Genomic DNA, 24,989 nt, shown 5'->3' on the forward strand with positions numbered 1-24,989 from the left:
TTAATAAATAATTAAGATACTAACTCCCTCAGGCTAATTGTGAAGGTGGATTTTACTATCATTTTTAAATTCCGTTTTGATTATTTTCTATTCTTGTTTAATCCAGTAGTTATGTAGCTTTCAATATTTAGGGTTTGAGCGTTTCCCATGAATGTGATCAAGAAAGACACTGCGTACGCACTCAATTTATAAAGTGTGTTATTTTCATCTTATATAACAATGATCGTGGACCCTTTACAGTGTTCATAATAACTGCTATTTCGGTTAATATTCATTTTACATCAATGGGCCCTTTTTCCGATTAGTGTTGGGGAAAGGATTAAAAAAAAACATCAAACTCTAAGTGAAACAACACCCATTGTTCTTAACCTTTTACCCATCTAGTCACTTAAACCGAGGGAAACACATCAACTCTGAGAGGAAAGCATCGACACTACAGAAATAAAAGTGCAACAAAAACAAATGACAATGCAACACGACAGAAACGAACTATAAGAAAACAACTGCCTTTTTCCTGACTTGGTACAGGACATTTAGAGAAAAAATGGTGGTTTGAACCTGGTTTTGTGGCTACCCAAACCTCGCGCTTTTATAGCAATGTTAAATATAACACTAAAGTAACCAGATTACATGACAGGTATACAGGACAAATAAATGCAAGAAAATTCAGGACAGCGAAACATACAAATAAACAACACAAGAGTGCATTTCGACATGCTTACCACAGAATAAGAACGAACACGTAGAACAACTTAGGACAGTACACAAAAACAGCACAACATAATCCCGAACTGTCTGTCACACAAAAGAGGGGCGAACGATACCAGAGGGACATTCAACAAATAAACTGTCAACATGGCTTAAAAAGAAAAGGACAAAAAAAAAAAACAATAGTACACAAGACACACCATACAAAACTAAAGACTAAATACATGAAACCCCACCAAAGCCTCAGGTGTTCTGGAAGGGTAAGCAGATTCTGCTCCACATGTTGCACCCGTCGTGTTGCTCATGTTATTACAAACCCTGTATTATGTCAAATTCGGTAGGTCTCATTCGTGAAAAGGGAACAGGATTGTAGTTTGAGCACAAGTAAGTAGTACGTTATGCCATTGTATTTAATAAAACTAAAACTAAAGCCTTCTACCAAGTGTTCCATATGATCCAAAATAATTATTCCAATTCATCGATGATATTGATATCAAATGGAGAGATTCAAAAGATTACCTTAATTGATTTCCAGAACACTGTATCTCTTTTCACCTTTTAATTATATAACACAAGAGACATTAACAAAATTTCCCTTGTCACTACAACTTACATCCAGAAAGGAATCAAGATAACGATAAAACCCTAACCTGGGGCAGTGATGTAACAGAACAAATAAAGAACAAACTGTAAAAATCAGAAAATGCTTGGTTGATCACATCGACACGAACCATTTAAAAAAAGACTAAACAAAAGCCTTTTAACACACAAAATACAGTTACTGAAAGCTAATTTAAAGCCAATAACTAATCACGAATCACGAAACTAATTCTGAAATAATTAGTACACACCCAATGTGTCAGGGATGGGGTCGATTACTTCAAAATGTAATCGATTAAATTACAATTACTTTGCTAATAAAATGTAATCGATTACATTACAATTACACCCTATTTCATATGTAATTGATTACATTAGATTACTTTTCTTTAAAGTAATCATGATTACTTAAGATTACTTATGATTACATTGTATATTGCAATATCAAAGGTTTTTTTTATAACTTTTTATCCTCGAAAAAAAAGCTAATTTTGATGATTTTTTTAAAAGCCTTAATTTATTTATCTTATTTAAAAGAATGTATAGACAAGTACAGTGTAACATGTGTTATTTGATAAATTAGCTGTAGACAAGTGTCCTTTCTCTATGTAAAAGATATATCTTCATTTATTTTTTTACATATTTTAACCAACTGCCTAATTAACATAAAACCTGAACAAATAAGGAAAAATTAATTAAATATACTGTATTGTCTGTTGGGACATAATTGACACTTTTAATACTTGATCTAAGGCAGAAACCATTTGATTTTCTGGGGGGGGGGGGGGGGGCTATCGGTTTTTTTTGGAGAAAAAAATAATGTTTTTGATTTTGAAAAAAAAAAAATGTTTGTTTCACCCTCAGCATCCACTACATGTAATGCTAAAATTGAAAGAAAAAATTGTTTTCAACTTGTCACGAAAAAAAACCCATTTGTTTACTATGTATTTTGTTTGTAATATTATCCCATATGTATACACTGTACATGTACTTGTTTATACTGATGAGCTGTAAGGCGCAAAGTTAATAAAGAATAAAAATTAGAAAGCACGTATTATACACAAATTTATGGAAAACAAAATTTATTCTATTTGTCAATAAATGAAATTGTTTTAATTTTCATTTTGTTTTAAGTGGGCTCATATATTTATGTCGACCATCACAGTCAATTTGGAACTAAAGGTTTTCTGCATTTGAATTTTAATGTAGTTATGTAAAAATATTGGGTAAACTTATATGAAATTGGAGTTAATATCAGAAGTTTTCAATAAAGGGGGAAAAAATGCTTTCAAGGCATATTTTTGTATTATAAGAGCTCAATCTCACAACGAAATATTGGAGAGGCAATTTCTTTTAGTAAACTGTTAACAAAATAAAACACATGGTTATACAAATTTGTTATATAGATGATACAATTTATCACATTAAACAAGGTCCCATGCAACATTGTGAATACTAGTTTCATGATTTTTCATTCAGGCTTTACATTTTCTTATTTTCATCTTGTCTATCAAAAACTATTTTCATATATATACAAGATTTGTAATCAGCAAGTAATCATATGAATGTAATCTTAAAGTAATCTAAAAGTAATCATAATTACACCTGTTTTTGCAATGTAATCGATTACATTACAATTACTTGTAATCAGAAATGGCATGATTACTGATTACATAGGATTACACTGCAAAATGTAATCGGTTACTGCTGATTACGATTGCTGATTACGATTACCCCGTGCCTGCAATGTATGTCATATAAGGATGTCCGAAATAATCAGAGAAATTCATGATATTGTGCAAGTATAACTATCGAAAGAATATAGAACCACCTATGTTCAAAGCTGCATTGCAGTAAGATCAATACGTGTGCCAATAAAACCACAAAATAACAGTGATAATCATTTAGACCAAATCTCAGTTAAGGATAAAAAAAAAGTTGACGCTGATCTTATTAAAATTTGATGGCTCTAAAAACTACACCATCGACAAAATGAGAAGATTTCCCGTTTTACAAACTACATCTTTGTACATAGGAAAAAAATTTGGGAAAGATTTTTTAATACGAAATCCCTATAATAACTAACATAGAGAACGTTAGTATAAAAGCTCAAACACATCAAACGAATGAATAACAATTGTCATTTTCCTGACTTGGTACCGGCATTTTCTTATTTCGAAAATGGTGGATTAAACCTGGGTTCACAGCAGTCAACATTGTGTTATAATCCAAATCACTATGAAAGTAAACAAATATGTAACAAAGAAGCACAAAAGGCATACAGAAAAATCACATTAGCAAAAATAAAAGACAAGAATACAAAAATTTATAATAGCAGAATAACATAATGACGAGGTAAATAAGTACAGAGCCACGTCATATGTAATAAACTGACATATAGACAAATCATATTAGCAAAAATGGAAGACAAGACTACATAGAATCATAACACAATGATGGAATGTTTAAGTACAGAGCAACGTCATATGTATAAAAGAAACAAAAATAAAGACATATAGACAAAGCATATTAGCAAAAAGGAAAGAGGAATACAATAGAGACCGAAAATCGTCATTTTATCGTCATTTTTTGTTACGGATATATTTTATTATAGGAAGGGAATGTCATTGCTGTTTATGTTAGTTTTAATGAAAGTAAATAACTTTGGGTAAATTTTGGCAGACAATTTATTGAATTTTTAAATACTTAACGACAAAATATCATCACGATAAAGGTAGTTTTTTTTTAATTTGTCAATAAAATTGAATGTTTATGAGTCTTTACTGTGTTTGACCATACTTTGTAGTCTATAACAAAACATGAACGAGTCTAAAAGTAGCTTGTGTTGTCATCAGCTAATCGATGAAGAATGGGTGGCAAATTAGGCGGCCGTCTATTAATCTGATTATATTTAAAATAGCCTATACAGTACATGGTTCAACTGACAAACGAGTAAATATCAGCTATGAGAAACTGATGCACACTCAGGAAGCTGTAAACGACAGTGACCTGTGTGCAGTCTCTATATCACAATAAAATAAATAACTTACTAAAATTCTACTCCCGTCTGTAATTAATGGTTGTCATTTGTTGCTGTGTTGCATATTTGTTTTTCGTTACTTTTTTCTCGTTTTACTTGTTTTATATTTGTCATTTCGCGGCCTTTTATATCTAACTTTGTGGTTAGGGCTTTGCTGATTGTTGAACGCCGTACTGTCACCTATGGTTGTTGGTCTCTTATCAAGAGTTGTCACATTGGCAATCATACCATTTTAAATATACAGGTTAAACGTACAAGATCTTATGATCCATTTGTTGTGCACCATTTGTTGGGCAAGGTAATGATACGGAAGAATAAGCTTTCCAAATTTTCAAGTATAAATCAAGTTCCTTAATAAATAATATTATTGTATTTGAAAACATGACTTTAACTTACTTAATTTATACATTGTTGTACATCAATATCATATACGTTTAGTATTCGTATGCTTGTAATGTAAAGACTTCATACCAATGTAGAGTACCTTAAGAATATAGGTGTGCGTTGATCAAATCAATACGCAAGGTTCTAGTTTTGTTCGCTGGAGTGGTGCATGACAACTGTTAAGATCTGTTAACGTATAATTTTAAAACAGTGGTTTCCAAAATCATACTTTTTCATGTATTTTTATTTTTTTGGGATATGCTTTCCAAACGCTACAAAATCATTTGTAAAATAGTTTTATGAGCAGTATGGGTCTATAGGGTATGACTATTAACACGGCTTATTTCTCTTAAATAAAATTTCAGCCGTTTGCCATTTTTTATAGTCCTGTTTAATGTCCTCTGGTACATCTGGCTCTAAACCATGAGCCTCCATAAAATCCACTATAAATTTGCCGTCATTGTCATAACTATCACTTTGATGGTGAATAAATTCCATTAGCACTGCTTCAACATTCACTTTTTTGAAGAACTTATATGCACCATTCAAAACCATATCTTCAAACTGATGAACATCCATTTTTATAATTGCTTCTTTGAATTGAAATATTTCTAAGAGATCATCAAGGACAATTGACTTAACGATTTCTTTGCCTTCCGATTTGCGTAAGTCAACATAAGTCAATCCCATATTACCTGGCTCTGTCTCAATTACGACTGGTTTACGTTTATCTGATATTACATTGTGTATGATAGACATCCTATCACTAACTCCTGCTTCTTTCATCGAGGCATACAAGCGCCTTACACTTGATTTCAAGCATTCCACCGCTACAACTTTATATTCAAGAGCTGCTATAGCAATTGAGAACGACCCAACAAATGCACCCAAGTCCAAGAAAACAGCATTAGGAAAACGTTTCATGTACTGGATCATTATCTTAACATTGTACGGTTCATATTCACCTTTCATGATAATATCACTTGACACATACATATCAATATCCTTTGGATAAACGTAGATTGGAGTATTTGGTGGATTGTTCAGATGAACTAAGACAAAGTCGTCTGTAATTTTACCATCACTAAGGCGTGTATCTATTACCCACCCTCGCGAGTCCCTGGTTATCACTTTACCAAAAGCGTCTTCTTCCGTGTAAATATTATTAGCAAATAGTCCAAGATTTTCTGGTGTAGTCTTATTTATGAATGCTTTAACTAACCACAATAATACTAGAAGTGCTATGGTCTTGAGCAGAAGTTGCAACTGCTCGTCTCGTCTCTTTTCTGTCATAACCCTTTTGAAAAAAGGCATTATCAAGAAAAAGATGATTATAAAACTTGATCAAACAAATTAGTTAAAATAAGGTCAATGATGAGAAAAAGAAATTTGCCTTTTGATGAAGAGTAGTCTGTGTGTTGGTGAGTAAGACAAATACAGTTTATCACAGAAGCAAGAAGGAAATATTTTACAGACAACGACGAGCAGGATGACGTCTGGAGGTGTTTTTATATTTTTAGCTTTTCTGAGTTCCCTGAAGTTCTAAAAAGGTCATCAGAACCAAACATACAAGCAGAGGTCGTACTGAACTTATTTTTCGACTGATTGTTGATGGTACATTGTTTTAGAAACAAACTTTTAAAGTATCTAAGCTGTGATATAAAATACATGTAATTATATTTGAGGACCGTATTTTATAAATTGTGACTCGGATGGATAGTTGTCTCATTGGCACTTATACCACATCTTATATCTATTTTTGATGGTATGATACTGAAACTCTAACTGGAGGAATTGTGATTTTCATATGAGAAAACATAATCTTTCAATCAGTTTAATTGAGGTCTAGAGCTGCATGTAACTGCAACATGTGCAAGTAGTCCTTTGTTATTTATTTATGTATCATTGGCATTTTGCTTGTTTCTTTTGTTACCAATTCTGACATCAGACTCGGATTTCTTTTAAACTGAATTTTACTGTGCATATATATTTTTTTTTTCGTCATTGGCAAGAGGTGTAGAGGAGGGTTGAGATCTCAAGAAATATTTCAAACCGGCCTGTCCCAAGTCAGGAGCATTTTGTCTTTGTTAGTCTTATATGATTTTTACTTTTAGTTCATTTATATATTTACGAGTTTATAGTATGACGTTCATGATCGCTAAAATTAGTACACATTTTTGTTTAGGGGCCAGCTGAAGCACGTCTCTGGTGCGGGATTTTCTCTACTTGACTGTTCCAAGTTATAAGCCTGTCAATCTGTAATTGTCGTTCATTGCTGTCTGTTGTATTGTTTTGTCATAAATCAAGTCGTTTGGGTTTTTTTTTTTTTTTTTTTTGTATTAATAGTTTCATATTTTTTTTTATTATTTCGGTCTCTATCAAAGGGTTTTGTGAATTGTTTACGACAGTAAGCTGACCTGTAGTTGCTTACTTTATGTAATTTTGGACTCTCTCATTGGCAATTGTGTCACATCTTTTCATAATTAAATTAGCAATACGATAATTAAGGAAAGATGTAAATTTTACATATTCGCAACGATTTATTTTTCCGTAATTTGTCTACTCGCGAAAGTCGCGAAAAATAGGTTGGCTTACAGTATGCGGCGATCCCAAGGGAAGGATTTTTTCCTTCTGGATCATCTTAGTTGCTCACTATTTGGTAAGTAAGATATATGGTTTCGCGTTATTAAATAATTGGTTAGCAAATTATAGAAACTTACCTTTCAAAGCAGTCACTGACTGTCATTGATATTTCATATTTTGTTAAGTTGTAACACATGTAATGCATTACATTGAAATTATTGTCAAAAAAACAAAAAAAAATATGTAATGGTTTTATTTTGTCATCTGAAGCACTTGATCTGTTATTAAGAATATCTAAGTAAAAATGTTATACAAGAGTAATCTTAAAGTGATAGTTAAAACTACCACCCTTTGGTTCAGTAAACCAACGCAAGTATTATGAAATTTTCTAGTAAAAAAAAAATCCATGAAAAAGGTCAACCAGGCTGAAACGAATTTTCGAATCATAAACATGGCATTAGCCTTAAGGTATAGGAATTTTATAATGTTCTCAAAACTTTTTACAAAACTCCATTGCAGTATCAGTATTATATACACCTTGTTAGAATTCATAAAATGTCATTCTATCTGTCGCTCTTGTCTGTTTCGAAAACTATCTTCTTCTCAATGCTCTCTATGAATACAAAAAATTAGAACAGCTGTAGTAATCTGCGTTTATTCCACATTGCTATCACTTATTTTTTATATTCTTAGTGGGGATTTGTAAATTAATACCATGTGCTAAGTTGAAAACTGCTTTCATAAAATCTAAATGTGAAAGCAAATTATGAATTTCGTATCACTTATTTTCTTCTTACCACCCGAGAAATATACAAACAGACAGATTACGAAGCCTTATCTCTTTGCTGGCAGGGAAATTTTCTTTGGTTCTGTATTCCTACATCCAGTGAATAATCTTTTAAGATGAAAAATGTTGTCCTGCATTTTTTTTTAGTTGTAATCTGTCCTCATTTTTTATTGTTCACTCTATTCGGTCCTGCCTTATTTAATTAGTTTATTCTGACTTTTTTTTTACATGAATTGTCATCCTGCCTTTTTTGCCAAGTTGCTCATCCTGCCTTTTTTTACTGAAAAATCCTGTCCTGCCTTTGTTTTTTAATTTCACCCAGGTTATAAGTTTGATATCACTTTAAATTAAAGTCTAATGAAAATATAAACAACTTAAAAAAATCATAATTTGTTTTCGAATATTCATGCAGTTGTATTAGTATCTGATAGAAACAGGTATTTGAAACCCATATGTATGGTTTATATCATTTGAAAAGCTAACAAGTATATTGTCTTAGAATGTCTCTGTTTTCAGAAACTATATCACTTTAAAAGAGTTTAAAAACATAAATACAAAACTCCGAGGAAAATTCAAAACGGAAAGTTTTATAGCTAGCTAAACATCTAACTTGTATTTTATTATATTGACAACAATGTCTTAATTAAACAAACAGACACAGTAGGTAAAAATGTCAAATAAAGGCAACAGTAATATACCAATGGAAAAAAAACTTATAAATCGATAGAAAAAAATCAGGGTCAAAAACCAAAAACCGAGGGAAACGCATTAGATATAAGAGGAGAATGACGACACAACATTAAAATGTAACGCACACAGAAACGAACTAAGAATTAGACAAAATCCGATGAGAATAACAACTAAATACATGAATTTGGGATCAAAATAAGACAACATTGTGATATAATCTTAATAACTACGGAAACAAAAAAATATGGCAACAAAGAAAAACAAAAAGGCATATAGACAAAGCAAATTATCAAAAACGAAAGACAAGCATACAAAAATTTACCATAGCACATGATGACGGGATGTATAAGTACCGAGCCACGTTATATGGATATTCCAAAAAAAAAAATAGACTATTAAAACAGTAATAGTAATCAATTACAAACTTAAATTAAGATGGTAAACAACGTCAGTACCTAGAATATATATTTAAACTAGAGTTAGAAAACAACAACTACTTTTGCATAGACAACACTAGTATTCATGGGCACATAAATGACCCAAATAGTTATCAAAGGGACCAGGATTATAATTTAGTACGCCAGACGCGCGTTTCGTCTACATAAGACTCGTCAGTGACGCTCATATCAAAATATTTATAAAGCCAAACAATTACAAAGTTGAAGAGCATTGAGGATCCAAAATTCCAAAAAGTTGTGCCAATTACGGCTAAGGAAATCTATGCCTGGAATAAGAAAATCCTTTAGTTCTTCGAAAAATTTAAACTTTTGTTAACAGGAAATTTATAAAAAAAAAATGACCACATTATTGATATTCATGTCAACAACGAAGTGTTGACTACTGGGCTGGTGATACCCTCGGGGACGAAACGTCCACCAGCAGTAGCATCGACCCAGTGGTGTAAATAGTTATCAAAGGTACCAGGATTATAATTTAGTACGCCAGACGCGCGTTTCGTCTACATAAGACTCATTTCCATCCATCAGTGACGCTCATATCAAAATATCAATTACAAAGTTGAAGAGCATTGAGGATCCAAAATTCCAAAATGTTGTGCCAATTACGGCTAAGGAAATCTATGCCTGGAATAAGAAAATCCTTAGTTTTTCGAAAAATTTAAACTTTTGTTAACAGGAAATTTATAAAAAAAAAATGACCACATTATTGATATTCATGTCAACACCGAAGTGTTGACTACTGGGCTGGTGATACCCTCGGGGACGACACGTCCACCAGCAGTGGCATCGACCCAGTGGTGTAAATAGTTATCAAAGGTACCAGGATTATAATTTAGTACGCCAGACGCGATATGCAAACATATTTTTGGAAGAGCCATTAATATGATTTAGATTCATCTTATATATTGATATTAAATGAGCATATTAAAAACACTTTATTTGTGAATTATTTAATCACTGTGCCTCTTTCATACACTCAATTGATTTTCACAAGGGACAACAATCCAAACATCCTTAATGCAAAAGAGAACATTCAAAATGGAGTGCACGGGAAAAAAAAGTTAGCATTCTTAACATTATTTCCTTGGTAATCTCCTCAGTCTAACATTCTTCTGAAATGGGAGTTTGCATTGATATGAACAGTAGGAAAGGGTCGACACTGAGTGACACAGTTAGTTTCCATATGAATGCCGACAACAGTTAGTTTCCATATGAATGCCGACAACCTGTCCAAATTCAACAAATATATATTGAGAGATATATAAGAACATCCGGCATACTGATCACTTGTTCTTCAATTGATCATTTTTCACCCTTAAATTGTGTTATTTTTTCAATAAAAGCGAATTGTATCCAAAAACAATAGGTTTTTAGCAATTGGTACCCCTTTATGGAGAAATGCATATTGGATTATTTCTTTTAGACGGATTTTCGATTGTTTCACGTAGTATGGTAGTGTATAGTGTATAAAAATCGATGGTCTGGTGGCACTTTTACTCCGGACATGGTTGCTTATTATTTATACACCATACACAGCCGACAAAAAAGACATTCTTCAAACTTTGTCAGGTTTTACTGTCGAATGCAAATCCAGTGATTATCTATCATTACAATAATTCCATATTGCAGCCAAATCTTGGGGTTAAATTTTCACTCTAAAAATCCTATTATTTATAAAAGAGGGACGAAAGATACCAGAGGGAAAGTCAAACTCATAGATTGAAAATAAACTGACAACGTCACCAGTGTCAGCAGAATGTTGATGAACCAGGGTAACGCCAAAGAACGTCTCGTACTTTAAAAAAAGAAGCTCATTGGAAGATGCCAAGATCTTGTTGATAAATAAAGCATATTGATCAGCTTCACAAATAATACATCATGGTCTTGAAGTAAAGATTCTAGGCACTGACGTTTGTTAATAGTCTAAACTACATTTTATATAGTGCTCTTTTATTTGTCTTAGTAAATTATTAACCTTAACTGTTTAGTCCATTTTTGATATTATCCTTTTGGTGTGGCTCGGTACTTATGCATCACGCCAACGTGTTGTACGGAGGACATTTTGTGTATTCTTGTCTTAAGTTTTTGCTTATGTGCTATGTCTATGATAAGTCATTTTGTTTTTTTCTGTGTTGATATATTTTTTTGTTTTCAGAGTGATTATGATCATAATATAATGTTGACTGCAGTACCCCTATTTTTCTCATTTTTACCTATAACTATGTCGGTTTGTTTTGGTCACACATTGTCAATATACATGTAATAGAATTGCATGCAACTGTCATACAAGTCGGAAAGGTTCTGCTAGCTATAAAACCAGGTTTGAAATAACGCAAAACAAATCTGTCAGACTTTAAATCTCGGTAATTTTCTGCAATAAATTCTATCAACAATCTCTACACGTTAAGAAATCTTGTCACCGTGAACTATTTAAGGGGTCGTTAGGTAGTCTCCCTGTTGCTGTCATCTTTTCCAGTGGCAGTAAAAATGCCTCCCCACCTGCCGATCTATTCATTTTGTAGAACCTACCCATTATAATTTTGTGTATATTTGTTCTCGTCCTGATCATTGATGATCTATTTGCCACGGAACCCATTTGCCACTGAACCCATTTCAGACATTAATCGGCCATCATACTAGGTTCATTAAATGATGGGATATTTGCAAACTATATAGTATAGTTAAAACTAACAACTACCGTACTGCATACGTTATCATTGTCTATTTGCCTCTTTTTTCTTTTTTTTTATTCAGAACAAAATACATTACCATTACTCTTTCCCTTTTTGATATTTTCACAGATTGAGAAATGGAAAGGCTTTACTTAAACATGCTGGGTGTTACTAAACTCTGTACAAACATAACATCCTTTCATAATTAACTTGGTAAACACCAATTTTATAGATTTGAGCATTATCTGTTGAGCAGAGCCTATATAACGATTAAAATCTAGAAGTAACCAGTCAAATATCTCATGGTTTTCTAATAAACTGGATAATGACCCATGTTTCTGCAAAAAACTTGGCTAGAAATGAGAAATAGCTATTCTAAAGATACAGAAAAATTCAGCACCCATTTTAAATTCAAATTTTCTTCCGGTTATGAAAAGTTCTTAAGTATTAAAAATTTTAACAGCAGAACCAAATTTAGACTGAGGATTGAAATATTTTACTTCCATGGACTGAGTAACTACAGTTTGAGAATAGAAACTGGGAGACATGAAAGAAAACTAAATACAATCTCAGAATAACTTGAACCTCTGTCCAGATGTGTAAGGCTCTGTCAACTTAACTCGAAAGAAAATTAACTACATTTTGTTTTAGAGTGCCTCCTATACAGCTCACCAAAATGTTATTTCAAAGCTTTCAAATCTGAGAAACTTGAACTTAGAAAATCTCTTTGTCTGTTGTTATTGTGGATTTGTATTGATTTATATGCTCTCTCTATAAATATATATATATAGACCCAGTGGCGGACCCCGCAGATTTTTTTTTATAAAAAGGGGGACAATGATTTCCGAAGAGGGGGCCCGCTCCAGTCATGCTTCAGTGATTGCCTAGACAATAAAAAAAAATCAGAAAAGGAAGGGCACGAGCCCCCTGAAAATCCCTCTTAATCCGCCTCTGGACCCGTTTATACTTAAAAATAAAGATATAAGTTTGATTTATTATCGCAATATTAAATTTGTCAAAGACTTCTCCAAATTGGAATCCACTATAATTTCACATTCTCATAATAAAATGATTGTATAAACAAAAGTGATCAAAAGTATGTTGGTACGAATATAAATATCGTGACTTTCAAATTTTTATCAATTTTGAAATACTCTTGAACTTTCTGGAATCCCACAAATTATTTTTAGAACATGCTCTATTTAAAGATATATGGGGGAACATTTCAAAAGATAATTTTCCTTGGTTATTGCATTTTCTTACCTCTCCGGTGGATCAACGTAATACAAAGATTTGATTAAAATTTCTTTACAGTAATAAAAGAAGACAAAAATGAAATTTGAAATATCACCTGTATATGTCAATTCATTATTCGGTAACATCCAACTTTCGAACAACCCCTTAATAGTGAAAACGAGGCTAAGCGGAACTGACGTAATCATGAATGTTTAATAAATAGAAGGAAATCTCCAACTCTGCATATTCATCGTAAGACATTTAGTCAAATTGTAAAAAAGAACAGTTTTCAATCAAAATGGAACTTCCTGGACTTGGAGAAAGTTGTCAAGCAACATCATGCAAACAGCTTGGTAAGTTATATAACTGAAAAGGTTTTATATTGAACATATGTATGAGTTTTACTGTAACGAAGAAAAAAAGGGGGATGGAGATAGAAAAGGATAAAATGACATAGATACAAAAAGTACACGAGTAGACATTAGTTATTTATAGGCTTTATTTCATTTATTGCACAATCTCCAATAAACTAAATATATCATGCTGCCAAATTTCCGCTGTACGAGGTCACAAAAATCGTTTGAAAAATGATTGTTTTTTTGACACAATGACATACACCTTAATACACCTTATCGCTATTTGTCCGCCATTGCTGGAAATCACACAGGTTCCCGTAAAATTTTGACGTCATAATACAAAATGTCTGACGCCACAATGGAAAAGTGATTGTTGTTGACGTCAAAAGTTCAAGCGGACGGGTCAGCCGGGAATAGCGATAAGGTGTATTATGGTGTAACACCACTAATTCTGGCCAGACCAGAAAGCACATACCAGAAAGTAGTACATATTTAACACAAAATAGTTTCTACGCATGAGTGTAACTTTCAAAATATGTAGAATTTTTTTAAATGAAAGTTGAAGGACTGGTGATCATTGTAGAACACTTTTGGACTCTAAATTTTGAATATTAAAAAAAAACTGCACCAAATTTTAAAAAGAGGGTACATTTTGTCTGTTTGTCAGATATGAAGTACCTGTTTTGGTACGTCCAAAGTTCCGGGTACCAGTTCTTTTTTATATGCCATTAAAGGCATGTTGATTTTTTCAGTACAAGACAGGTCATAAAGTGTTGCTTTGACATGCAATGATTGCCACTTTATTTGAACTTAAAATAAAAGAAGTGTGCCTGCTTGAAACGGAGGAATTTAACATAGAAAGCATTGGGACCATGAATTAGTGGTGTACTTCTTTATCGCTATTTGTCAGCCATTACTGGATATTACACAGGTTCCCGTAAAATTTTGACTTCATAAAACAAAATATCTGACGCAACAATGGAGAAGTGATTGTTGTTTTCGTCAAAAGTTTCAGCGGCCGGGTCAGCCGGGATTAGCGATAAGGTGTATTGTCACAAGTCTGTAAATTACATACATTTGTACTCTTTCATAAGGATGGTAATGTCCTTTACCGTCATTCGTCAAAAGGTCTTTTTTCGGCTACCGTTAGCGCGAAATTGGTTAACATTTTACAGTGATTCGTCAAATTCAGCTAATTTTTTTATCATCTAAAAGAAATTGTACATTTTATCTTCATGCACTAAAAATTACCATTAATGTCATTTGGCAAGAATTTTTACCATTATTCGTCATGAAGGTACCCCCATTACTACCCTCTTTCATGACATGAGCCATGATAAGGGTAGGAATGGCTTTACTGTCCGGCATCAAACAGTCATTTTCGGCAACTGTGTGCTTCAATTGTTATCTTGATTATTTAAAATATAATTATTACATTCTTATTTGTCAGAGGTCTCAAATAATTATTTATTGTCATTATTTTTGGAAGAAAAAAATAATTTAGATAAGGGAGACAACTCTAAATAAAAGTATAAAAAAGTATTGAATGACTTATGAGTACATGGAGTATGACAGTTGTACAAGGAATTTTCATACATGACACATACATGTATAAAAGCGAATTCTGAGGCTAAATTGAAAATGTTCTTAAATTATTGAATACCTTTATACTGAGAAAAAGAAAAAGTGATATACTGAATTTTCTGAAAATTCAGTATACATGAAACACCATATAAAATAAAGTTTTCAGGTAATGTCTATTGGTTCTCAGGTTTATATTCAGTTTTGGGGAATTATCAGACAGTCGTGGGACAGTGATATATGTATTTGTGTACAAAGAAATAAACTTAAAGTTGAACAAATAACAACAATTGAATTACAGCCTCCTGACTGGGACACATACAAAGATACAAACATTGTTGCTGGTGTGCCAGTCCAACAGAACTACAAACTAACAAATCTAATACTCAGTATTAAGATATTGATGAAAAAATGCCTACCAATGCTTAATGAGCATCAATGGATGGAGCATGGCATTAAAGTATTATTTATTTAAGATAAAATATATTTTCTCTATTACAGATTTTCTTCCTATGAAATGTGATGCCTGTGGAAAGATATTTTGGTAAGGATTAACAAATAAAAGTTTATATAATATCAAAACAAATGAGCAAGACCAAAATGTAATCATGAATACTTTTTATAATCGGAAAATGTTTCACATCCAATTCATAACCAGTACTTTTTGGGGAAAATTGAGTAATTCATTGTATATGAACATTGAGTGGAAGGAAACACAATTTTTTGTCTTATTGTCTGTCTATGTTGATGTAAGGAATGTGTAATGTATCTCCTAAAGGATCAAGATAAGGACTACATTCCTCTTCAAATCAAATTATAGGGCCGCAAAAACTTTTGCGTCGTATCATGTCGTCATCTTGGTCTGCGTCGTGGTCTGCAGCATCCGAAGACGCATTTAGTTTCTTGACAATAACTTTAGATTTTGTGAATGAATCTCTATGAATTTTTACCAAAAGGTTAAATACCACTAAAGGAAGGTTGGGATTGATTTTGCGGGTTACGGTCCCAATAGTTTATGAATTAGGGGCCAAAAAGGGGGCCCAAAATAAGCATTTTTGTAGTTTTCAAACAATAACTTGTGTTTAAGTGTATGAATCTCTCTGAAATTATACCACAAGTTTCCATACCATAAAGGGATGGTTTGTAATAACTTTGGGAGTTATTGCTCAAAATGTTTTGGAATTAGGGAAAAAAAAAGGGGAATTAGGGGCCAAAAAAGGGGGAAACTAGGTTTTTCTGGTCACTGGACAATGAAGACAATTTAAAAGCAGTGTAAGGGAGGTAATTCAAAACAGTAAACATACAATGTTTGGTATGTTCAGATTTACCTCCTTTATACTACTTGTAAATAATGTATAAAGAAATGTCAGGTTTTGGACTTATTGTAAAAAAAAAAGGGGGGTGGTACTGTGGTAGTAGTTTTAAATTATTTTTTTTCCAAATTTCTCAAATTCCAATTTTTTGAAAAGTTTGAAGAAGAAATCTTTAATTGCACAATATTGCATAATAGATTTGTAAGATCTTGACATTTGTTTTGTGTCAGAAACTCATATATTGTCAAGAATTTGATCACAATCCAAATTCAGAGCTGTATCAAGCTTGAATGTTGTGTCCATACTGTTCAGGGTTCGACCTCTGCTGTCGTATAAAGCTGCGCCCTGCAGAGCACTTGATTTTCTTTTATGAGAGTAAAAATAAACAAAGACACCAAATGATGTATCATATGAACATTAATTCTACATGTAATCCACAAACATGTAGACATATGAACAGAAATTAAACCCAAACAATCATTTGTACATCTAGAATTCCCTAATTTTTCCAATTTATATATTTCAGTCGAGACCACATTCATTATAGTACACATGAATGTCCAGAATCATATAAAAAGGTAAGATTATAAAGTAACTACATTTGGGTATTAACTTGAAAAATATTGAAATTGGCCTCTTTATATGAGAACTGATATCTATACTAATTATTTTGTGTGTTGATTCTCTCCCTTCCACAATAAATTTATCATCATGCCTTTGTGTTTATATGTACCATGTATAGTCGCATTTGTAATCCTCCCTTATGATAATTCTGTTTGGTTTATTTTGGGAGGAAAAAAAAGGCATCCGGATACTGTTTCCATCATTGGATGAACTTTTAGTCATAGACAAGACTTCAGGACTGTTAAAAATTACACATAATTTTCATAGGTACTTGGGGGACAGGACAGTTACATGTATTTAGCTTTTTTCTGTATATATATATATACTATGAACAATATTCACACATTAGTATAAAGTATACATTGTAATTGCTTTTTACTATCAATTCCAAGATTACTTATAAAAATATCATATTGACCTAAGAGATAGAGTGTTGGGTTCTGCAGCTATATATGGCCTTTTACTTTTAATGAAACTGAGATTTTATCTAACCTATTTGATTTAAATATGAATAAACTTTGAATTAATATATTACAGGATAATCAGGTCCCTGTGTGTCCACTGTGTAACAGTCCTATAGCAGTAAAGAAAGGAGAATTACCAGATGTCATAGTAGGCAGACATATAGACAATGATTGTCAGTCAGACTTAGCAAAGAAAAGAAGAAAGGTGAGGAAAATGCATTTGGAGTTCTAAATATTTAATTTTAAGCAAAGATTAAAATAAAAGGAAATACTCATTGAAACTTGTATAACAAATATCTTCCACTTTTGATATAACATATTGAAGATATTTTACTTGATTTCATTAAAAATTTCCCAACTTTTCAAAGTATAAATGTTCAATGTCAGTCATATAATTATGCAATTCAGTAGTGATATCATATACAATTGATACATTATAATTACAATTATGTATTTTTGTAAGTTATTTCTTTTTTTAAAAGATTGTAGACACAAAATTACACATAAGATTATTGTAGTTGATTTGTATTTATTGTAATAATTATGTTATTAATAGCATAATGTTTTTTTTTCAGATTTACACAAACAGATGCTCATTTAAAGGCTGCAAACATAAAGAGGTATGTTAGGATATTATTAAATATAAACCATTGCTATCTCCTCTGTAATGTCATGTTGGCCGTCAATGATACAGTTGACGAGAAGTATGTTATTTATTTTAGCCTATGTTACTATGTCATTTATTAATATATCTCTATTATGTAAAATGTTCTGTACGGTAAAGGAAATTGTTTTTATAAATTTTGTAATTAAGCAGACTTACATGTAACATTGGGATTCTAAAATTTCTCGAATGACTCTTTCATGGCTCATGTTGTTTTATAAATTTACTATTTTCAGGCTTAATTGCCAAAAAAGTAAAAGAACTCTCCTACTGGTGTAATAAAAAGACACATTTGCATTTTGCACAAACCTCAGAGATCTCAATGTCATTTGTATCGTGGATTTTATCATAATTCTAAAATTAATTTTGGCTTTTCCAGAAACAAGAGCTACTAATTTAAGATGGATGCTTTTTTTCTTTATTATTTCATTTATGCCTTAACTTATTTTGAATTGTCATTTGGTTTATTGCCTGACTTGACCTAGTCTATTTGAAATTAATGCCATGAAACAAAAAAAGATATAATTTTGTACATTTTCACATTTTCTTTTTTAATCATCTTTTTCAGTTAATTCCAGTTAACTGTGATAAATGTCACTCGAATTTCTGTCTAAAACACAGACATGAACTTGATCATCAGTGTAAAGGATTTGAAGATACTGGGCGAGGGGTGTCAAGGGCAGCGTAAGTAAATTCATTTTAATTTGAAGTAGGAATTTCAACAAATTAGTTACTCTGAATTGAGCCAGCCTCAGCCCTAATCTTAGCAGAAAAACAATGTTTTGCTATATGTTCTAACACAGAGAAACTTAAGTCAACGGTCATTCAGTCTGTTATAAATTAAAAAGCAAAATGCTGCTTATCTGATTTTTTCATTAATTTCTAGATTTTAAGACAAAATATCACACATTAGAAGGAATTAAACGATGTCTTATATCTGCAATAACTTTGAGACCACCATATATATAGATTAATATACACCAATTGCGAGGCTTTTTAAAAATTTATGAATGAGTTACATTGGTTGACCTGCAGTCAATCAGAGTAAATAGCATATTCACTTAATCTGTTCTTTTCTTACTGTGACGTTATAACATTGTTTATACCTTTAACTGTCAGAAACGTAGAAGTCTCCTTGACACTGACGAGTCTAATATACCATACCAATAAAACAGTAGATGACTTCTAAAGAACACAAACAAGTCTCATATACCATACCACAAGAAACAATAGATGTCTCCTAATAAATGCTACCAATTCTTATATACCATCCACATAGAAATGTAAATGTCTTCTAAAGGACATTAATAAGTCTCATGTACCATACCACATAAAACAATTAGAAGTCTCAACCCAAAACCTAACCAGTCTCATATACCATACCACGAGAACAGTTGATGTGTCCTTAAGACCATAACTAGTCTCATGCATCATACCACATGTATCTATACTACTATAGATACTTAGAGTAGAAAAGGAAATGTTCAACTAGGATGGAACATTATCCTGCCGTACTGGATACTTGATATCATATGCAACTTTATAATATCTATTCTAATTTTATTAACAAACTAATATACTAAGACACCATAGTATACACAGTATACTAATATCATATTCACAATCATTTCTAAATCTATTATACTGAATACATATGAAAATAATAATAAATGTATCATTTGGCTTTCTAGGGGGCTACTCGTTAAAACTTATAATAAAACAAATAAAAATAACCATATGAAAAACACTACCTACTCAAAACAATTTTAAATTAATTGAAAAGTAAATTGTCAAAATTATGCAATTTTAAGAACCTGCAGTAGAGCCCTGACAGGTGAAAAATTAAATTTAGAAACCTGAGTGGTAGAGCCCAGACAGGTATAAATTTGAAAAATGAGAATACCTGCGGTAGATCCCAACAGGTACTTTTAGAACCTGAGTGGTAGAGCCCAGACAAGTATGAATTTTGAAAACTGAGAATTCCTGCGGTAGATCCCAGCAGGTACTTTTTAGAACCTGAGTGGTAGAGCCCAGACAAGTATGAATTTTGAAAACTGAGAATTCCTGCGGTAGATCCCAACAGGTACTTTTAGAACCTGAGTGGTAGAGCCCAGACAAGTATGAATTTTGAAAACTGAGAATTCCTGCGGTAGATCCCAACAGGTACTTTTAGAACCTGAGTGGTAGAGCCCAGACAAGTATGAATTTTGAAAACTGAGAATTCCTGCGGTAGATCCCAACAGGTACTATTAGAACCTGACTGGTAGAGCCCAGACAAGTATAAATTTGAAAAATGAGAATTCCTGCGGTAGATTCCAACAGGTACAAAAAATAACTTAATTATCACCCTTAAATAAAACAAAGCCTAAATAAATTATAAAATGTATTAATGAATTGGGGGAAAATAATTTCCCTGAAATTAAGTAGGCCAAATTGAAACGAGTAGCATGAGTGAAAGCCCCCAAGAAATGATACATATACATATTTATAAAGTTGAATAACAAAAAAAAAAAAAAAAAAAAAAAAAAATAAAAAAAAATAATAATAATAATACAAAATTTTCAATATACCATTAAAAAGAATAAGTACTTGAATAGAATTTCATATATGAAAATGAAAACGCATAAAATAAAAAACCATACTAAAAAGATTTAACAAAATGAAGTTCTTATAACTCCTTGATATAGTACAAAACATGTATAAAAATTTAGGAACAACACATCTGCTTAGTGCTTCCAAACAGTTTTTTTTTTTTTTTTTTTTTTTTTTTTTTTTTTTTTTTTTTGTTATTCAACTTTATAAATATGTATATGTATCATTTCTTGACATTAGAAATTTTCAGAAAAAAATGCATAAATTTAAGTCGTTCATTACCTTAAACTGAGTTACCTATATACATTTATTTTATTTAGTGCTGCAGCAGTAAACAGAGCCAGTACTTCTAATCTACCAAAACCTTCATCTTCTAACAAGCCAAAGTCTAACCAAGGAAAACCTCAGAATACAATGTTAGCTTACATAGGAAAAGATCTAGCAAGGTACAACATGTAAACATGACTATAACTGCTGACTACTTATATTTAAGCTGTATTGGTTCAAGTTTAGAGCTTGCTTTCAATTGCATAAATTTTGAAGAACAGTCCTTGTGCACCTTGTGTAAATTGGAGAAGCACTGACTTTTCAACAAAAATTATGAAAATAAGAAAATCCATCTCTTTAAAAAAAATCTTTACCTAACAGCTTATAAATCATCTCTTGTATGCAGTATCCTTAACTGGTACTTATTTTACATTGTAAAAAAAAATGTAAGGAAAAAATACTTTATTACATTTAATAGAATATTTTTATTTCCAGTCAGATTAAAACAGATATTTAATAACATGTGAAATAATCCTGTATTTTCACTCCTGACTCATTCAACAGTAATTATTGTTAAGGAAGTGGTATAGGAACAGATGTAGATCCTTTTACTTACTGTTTTAACATTATATTTTTTCCTATTCCAGAGACAGAAGGGAAAGACAATCACAACCTACAGGCAACAACACTACTAACTCAGTTCAAGGGGGAATGGTAAGTATATATAAAACAACTGGTTAATTCTTATCACACAGATATAATTAGAAAGCCATTTTTTGAGAATGAGTTAATATTTATTGAATGAATAATTACACAATTCCTTCAAAGGTCAAAAACACTACCAACTTTGGACAAGTACTTACTCCATTTTTCTAATTGTCGTCAGTTAGTTATGTAATGTCCAATTGATAAGTGTAAGTAACTGAATGCCATGTAATTAAGTATGAAAACCGTTCTTGAACTCAAAATTGATTTTGGAAATAAACTGTTAATAACTGTCATGACAATGTTGACTCCTTTCATTATTTGTATAAATATTCCATCATTACTTTTTATAGACAGAAGATGAAGCTTTAGCTCACGCCATTCAGATGTCAATGCAGGAATCACAACCACCTGCTCCACAGAAACCGTAAGTATTTGTCGCTACAATATAAATAGGTAACTTTATTGCTTTCATCTATAACCAATGAGGTATTCTTCCTTATGTCATGGTTAATTTAGAACTTAGTAATTGACATTTGTTCATTGGAAACTCTTTTTCATACTTCAATGGGTATATTTTTGTGTACCCCACATCACCTCATTATCATATGTATATTAATTTAAACGCATATTATTATTTTTAGCATCCTATCTCTCATGTTTTTATATTTTACAAAAATTAAATATAACTTGTTTATTTGTAGACTAAGCAGAGAGGAAGAAGAAGATTTACTCCTAGCACAAGCCATAGCTGCTAGTCAACAAGAGGCTCAAGCTGCACAGAGGAGACAGGTATGTCAAAAAACACTATTTAAATAAGCAAAATTATAACTGTTTATTATTTATCATATAATTGAAATTTTCATGACTAAAATTAAGGATTTAATGTTGGCTAAAAAGGATGTAAGCATGTGAAGTTTATTTGTATTTCTTGGGCACAAATCTTGTGGTAAATTTTTTTGAGCATCTTCTTGTGCCTATTTGCTGATAAATGCTTAAACTATGAAATAAAGAGTTGTTGAAACTATAGTTTTCTGTCAGAATATAGAGCAAATTTCATTGATGAAAATATAGTTTTAAGAGAGTATGAACCAATTTCTTTGATGAAAGGATAGTTTTCTAATCGTATCTATTTCTTTGATAATATGTCAGAAAAATGCATGTTTTATATTCAATAGATAAATGATTGTTACGAAACTTTTCTTGTTATCTCCACATGGCTTTAATCAAATGCTGTTAAAAATGACAAAACATCAGCGAAATCTTAATGTAATCTTACAAATTTCTTAAGTTGGTATGGTGTGATTTTGTCCGTCTGAAGTTTGTATATTTGACATGTCTATTATATCTGGAATGAGCAATTTTATTGATTTGTTTTTATTTTAATATTCATTTAAGCAGGCATTAACATCAGCAGCATAAGAGAAGAATTGAAGAACTAAACTTTTCTCTTGTAGCAAGAAGCACAACAAAACAAGAAGTCTTGTAGCCTTTCTTGACAAGAGAAAAATTCTCATCAAGCTCATCTAGATTACAGCTCAACGCCAGTTCTGCCCAGCACTTCCAAGATGTATTCTCATGGTGCTGACTTCTAAAGATCTTTCATATTGTTACATTTGGTGGCAGGAGTTGGGATTAGATACTTTCATCATGACTGTTACCTTTGCACCTAGTTTAACATCTCTTAATGCTTAAAACTTGTTTACATTATAGTGCTAACTAAGGTGTCATGTTAAACACCTTTATGAATTTTAATGTACAAAAAAGATTGTATTGAAGGTTTTGATTAAGTCATGTACTTTTAATGATTTACTTTATCCATTTTACACATGTTTTATTGAAGATTTTTTCACAAAAAGGAGCTTCAGATAGTTTACAGTAGAATTATATAGAAGTTTATACTCCATCATACAATAAACTGTTTGTAATACAATGAAATCTATATTCATGAATCATGGTCAACTTTATTTTATGTAGGAAAATAATCACAAAAATATGAACTAAAAGGTCAGAAAGGTCATTGTTTTTGATTGATGATAAAAAAAGAAATCAGAAAATAAAAAAAAAGATTTCTTGCTACATAAAAAACATAGCTAAATAACCTGTATATTTCTTCATAAATTGATCTCCCTTTTTAAAGTGAATAGTATTTCTTTTATTTTGATTCATTGTTTGATAAAAAATAGGATTTCTTTTATATTGATCCATTGATTGATAAATAAAAAATTATCATTTTAAAAATAAAATCACATTTACATCATCAGTTGAATAAATAGTTTCTAAATAAATTGTGTTCCTAAATGGATTAGCTAATTTCATAAAAATACCGTAATTATTTACCAATCATTTGTAATCCATCCTGGCAAAAGACTACCATGCTTTTATCTGAAATGTTTATATGTCTGTTTATTTATGTAGATTATATTGAAGTGTAATTGGGGAAGGTTTTAAGAATTTTATTCCTAGATAAATTGTATAGATATTTTAAATATGATGATATTGATTATGTTATTAAAAATCTATTAATAAATAATGTTTTGTAAATATTGTCATTATTGTCTCGCCTTGACAGAGTCAAAGAGCGAGACATAGGTATGCTGTTTCCAGCAACGGCGGCAGCGGGGTAAACAATGTATTAGTTTGTGATTAGGTTTAGTTTTGGTGAACCACCATCGGTAGGTCAATTATATTTGATATGCAGTTGTATAAGCATTGTCACATCTCATTTCCATGGAGATTATTTGGCCCTGCCCCCTCAGTTATGGTCTATTGACTTCGAAACTTTTGCTTATTTTACATGTATTAGTTTGTGATTAGGTCAGTTTATGGGGAACCACAAGTGGTAGGTAAATGATATTCGGTATGCAGTTGTATAAGCATTGGCATATATCATTTCCATGGAGATAATTTGGCTTTGCCACCTTAGTCATGGTCTATTGAATTTTTATAAGTTATCATGTATTAGTTTGTGATTAGGTTAGTTCAAGGAGAACCATAAGTAGTAGGCCAATGTGAATTGGTATTCAGTTGTATAAGCATTAGAGCATCTCATTTACATGAAAAATATTTGGTCTCACCCCTCAGTCACAGTCTAATGTCTTTGAAACTTATCTTACTTTACATGTATAAGTTTGTTATTAGATCAGTTTAAGATGAACTGCTAATGTTAAATCAAGGATATTTGGTTTGCAAATTTATTTACATTTGCAAGTTTTGTTTCCATGGAGATTATATAGCCACATCCCCCTTTTCATGCTTCATTAAC

General features: G+C 31.5%; 1 protein-coding gene across 6 annotated transcripts; it reads left to right on the plus strand.

Moving 5' to 3' along the window:
- Positions 1-13,330: 13,330 nt before the first annotated feature.
- LOC139484940 (AN1-type zinc finger protein 2A-like) lies at positions 13,331-24,268 on the plus strand. 6 transcript variants are annotated; one of them, XR_011655205.1, is made up of 12 exons: positions 13,331-13,511; positions 15,597-15,639; positions 16,935-16,986; positions 17,570-17,701; positions 18,072-18,116; positions 18,729-18,844; positions 21,073-21,198; positions 21,667-21,733; positions 22,078-22,151; positions 22,429-22,516; positions 23,182-23,870; positions 23,911-24,268. XR_011655205.1 is itself a non-coding variant. In XM_071268995.1 (11 exons), the coding sequence occupies exons 1-11, from the start codon at positions 13,457-13,459 to the stop codon at positions 23,144-23,146; spliced, it is 819 nt and encodes a 272-aa protein (XP_071125096.1). In that variant the 5' UTR covers positions 13,343-13,456; the 3' UTR covers positions 23,147-24,268. The 6 variants fall into 6 exon arrangements, 3 of the variants coding, with proteins under 3 accessions (XP_071125096.1, XP_071125095.1, XP_071125094.1); XR_011655207.1 differs by having other exon boundaries at positions 13,343-13,511; positions 23,126-23,870; XR_011655206.1 differs by having other exon boundaries at positions 13,359-13,511; positions 23,123-23,870.
- Positions 24,269-24,989: the final 721 nt, after the last annotated feature.

The sequence above is a fragment of the Mytilus edulis genome, chromosome 8 (genome assembly GCF_963676685.1).
Source record: "Mytilus edulis chromosome 8, xbMytEdul2.2, whole genome shotgun sequence".
Taxonomy (NCBI): Eukaryota; Metazoa; Mollusca; class Bivalvia; order Mytilida; family Mytilidae; genus Mytilus; species Mytilus edulis.

What these genes read in the sequence shown, in the direction of transcription:
- LOC139484940 (XM_071268993.1), top strand. Translation starts at nt 13,457, where the DNA reads ATGGAACTTCCTGGACTTGGAGAAAGTTGTCAAGCAACATCATGCAAA. An exon ending in GTCCAGAATCATATAAAAAG is followed by an intron (nt 16,987 to 17,569) that starts GTAAGATTATAA and finishes AATATATTACAG; the next exon opens with GATAATCAGGTCCCTGTGTG. An exon ending in CGAGGGGTGTCAAGGGCAGC is followed by an intron (nt 18,845 to 21,072) that starts GTAAGTAAATTC and finishes TATTTTATTTAG; the next exon opens with TGCTGCAGCAGTAAACAGAG.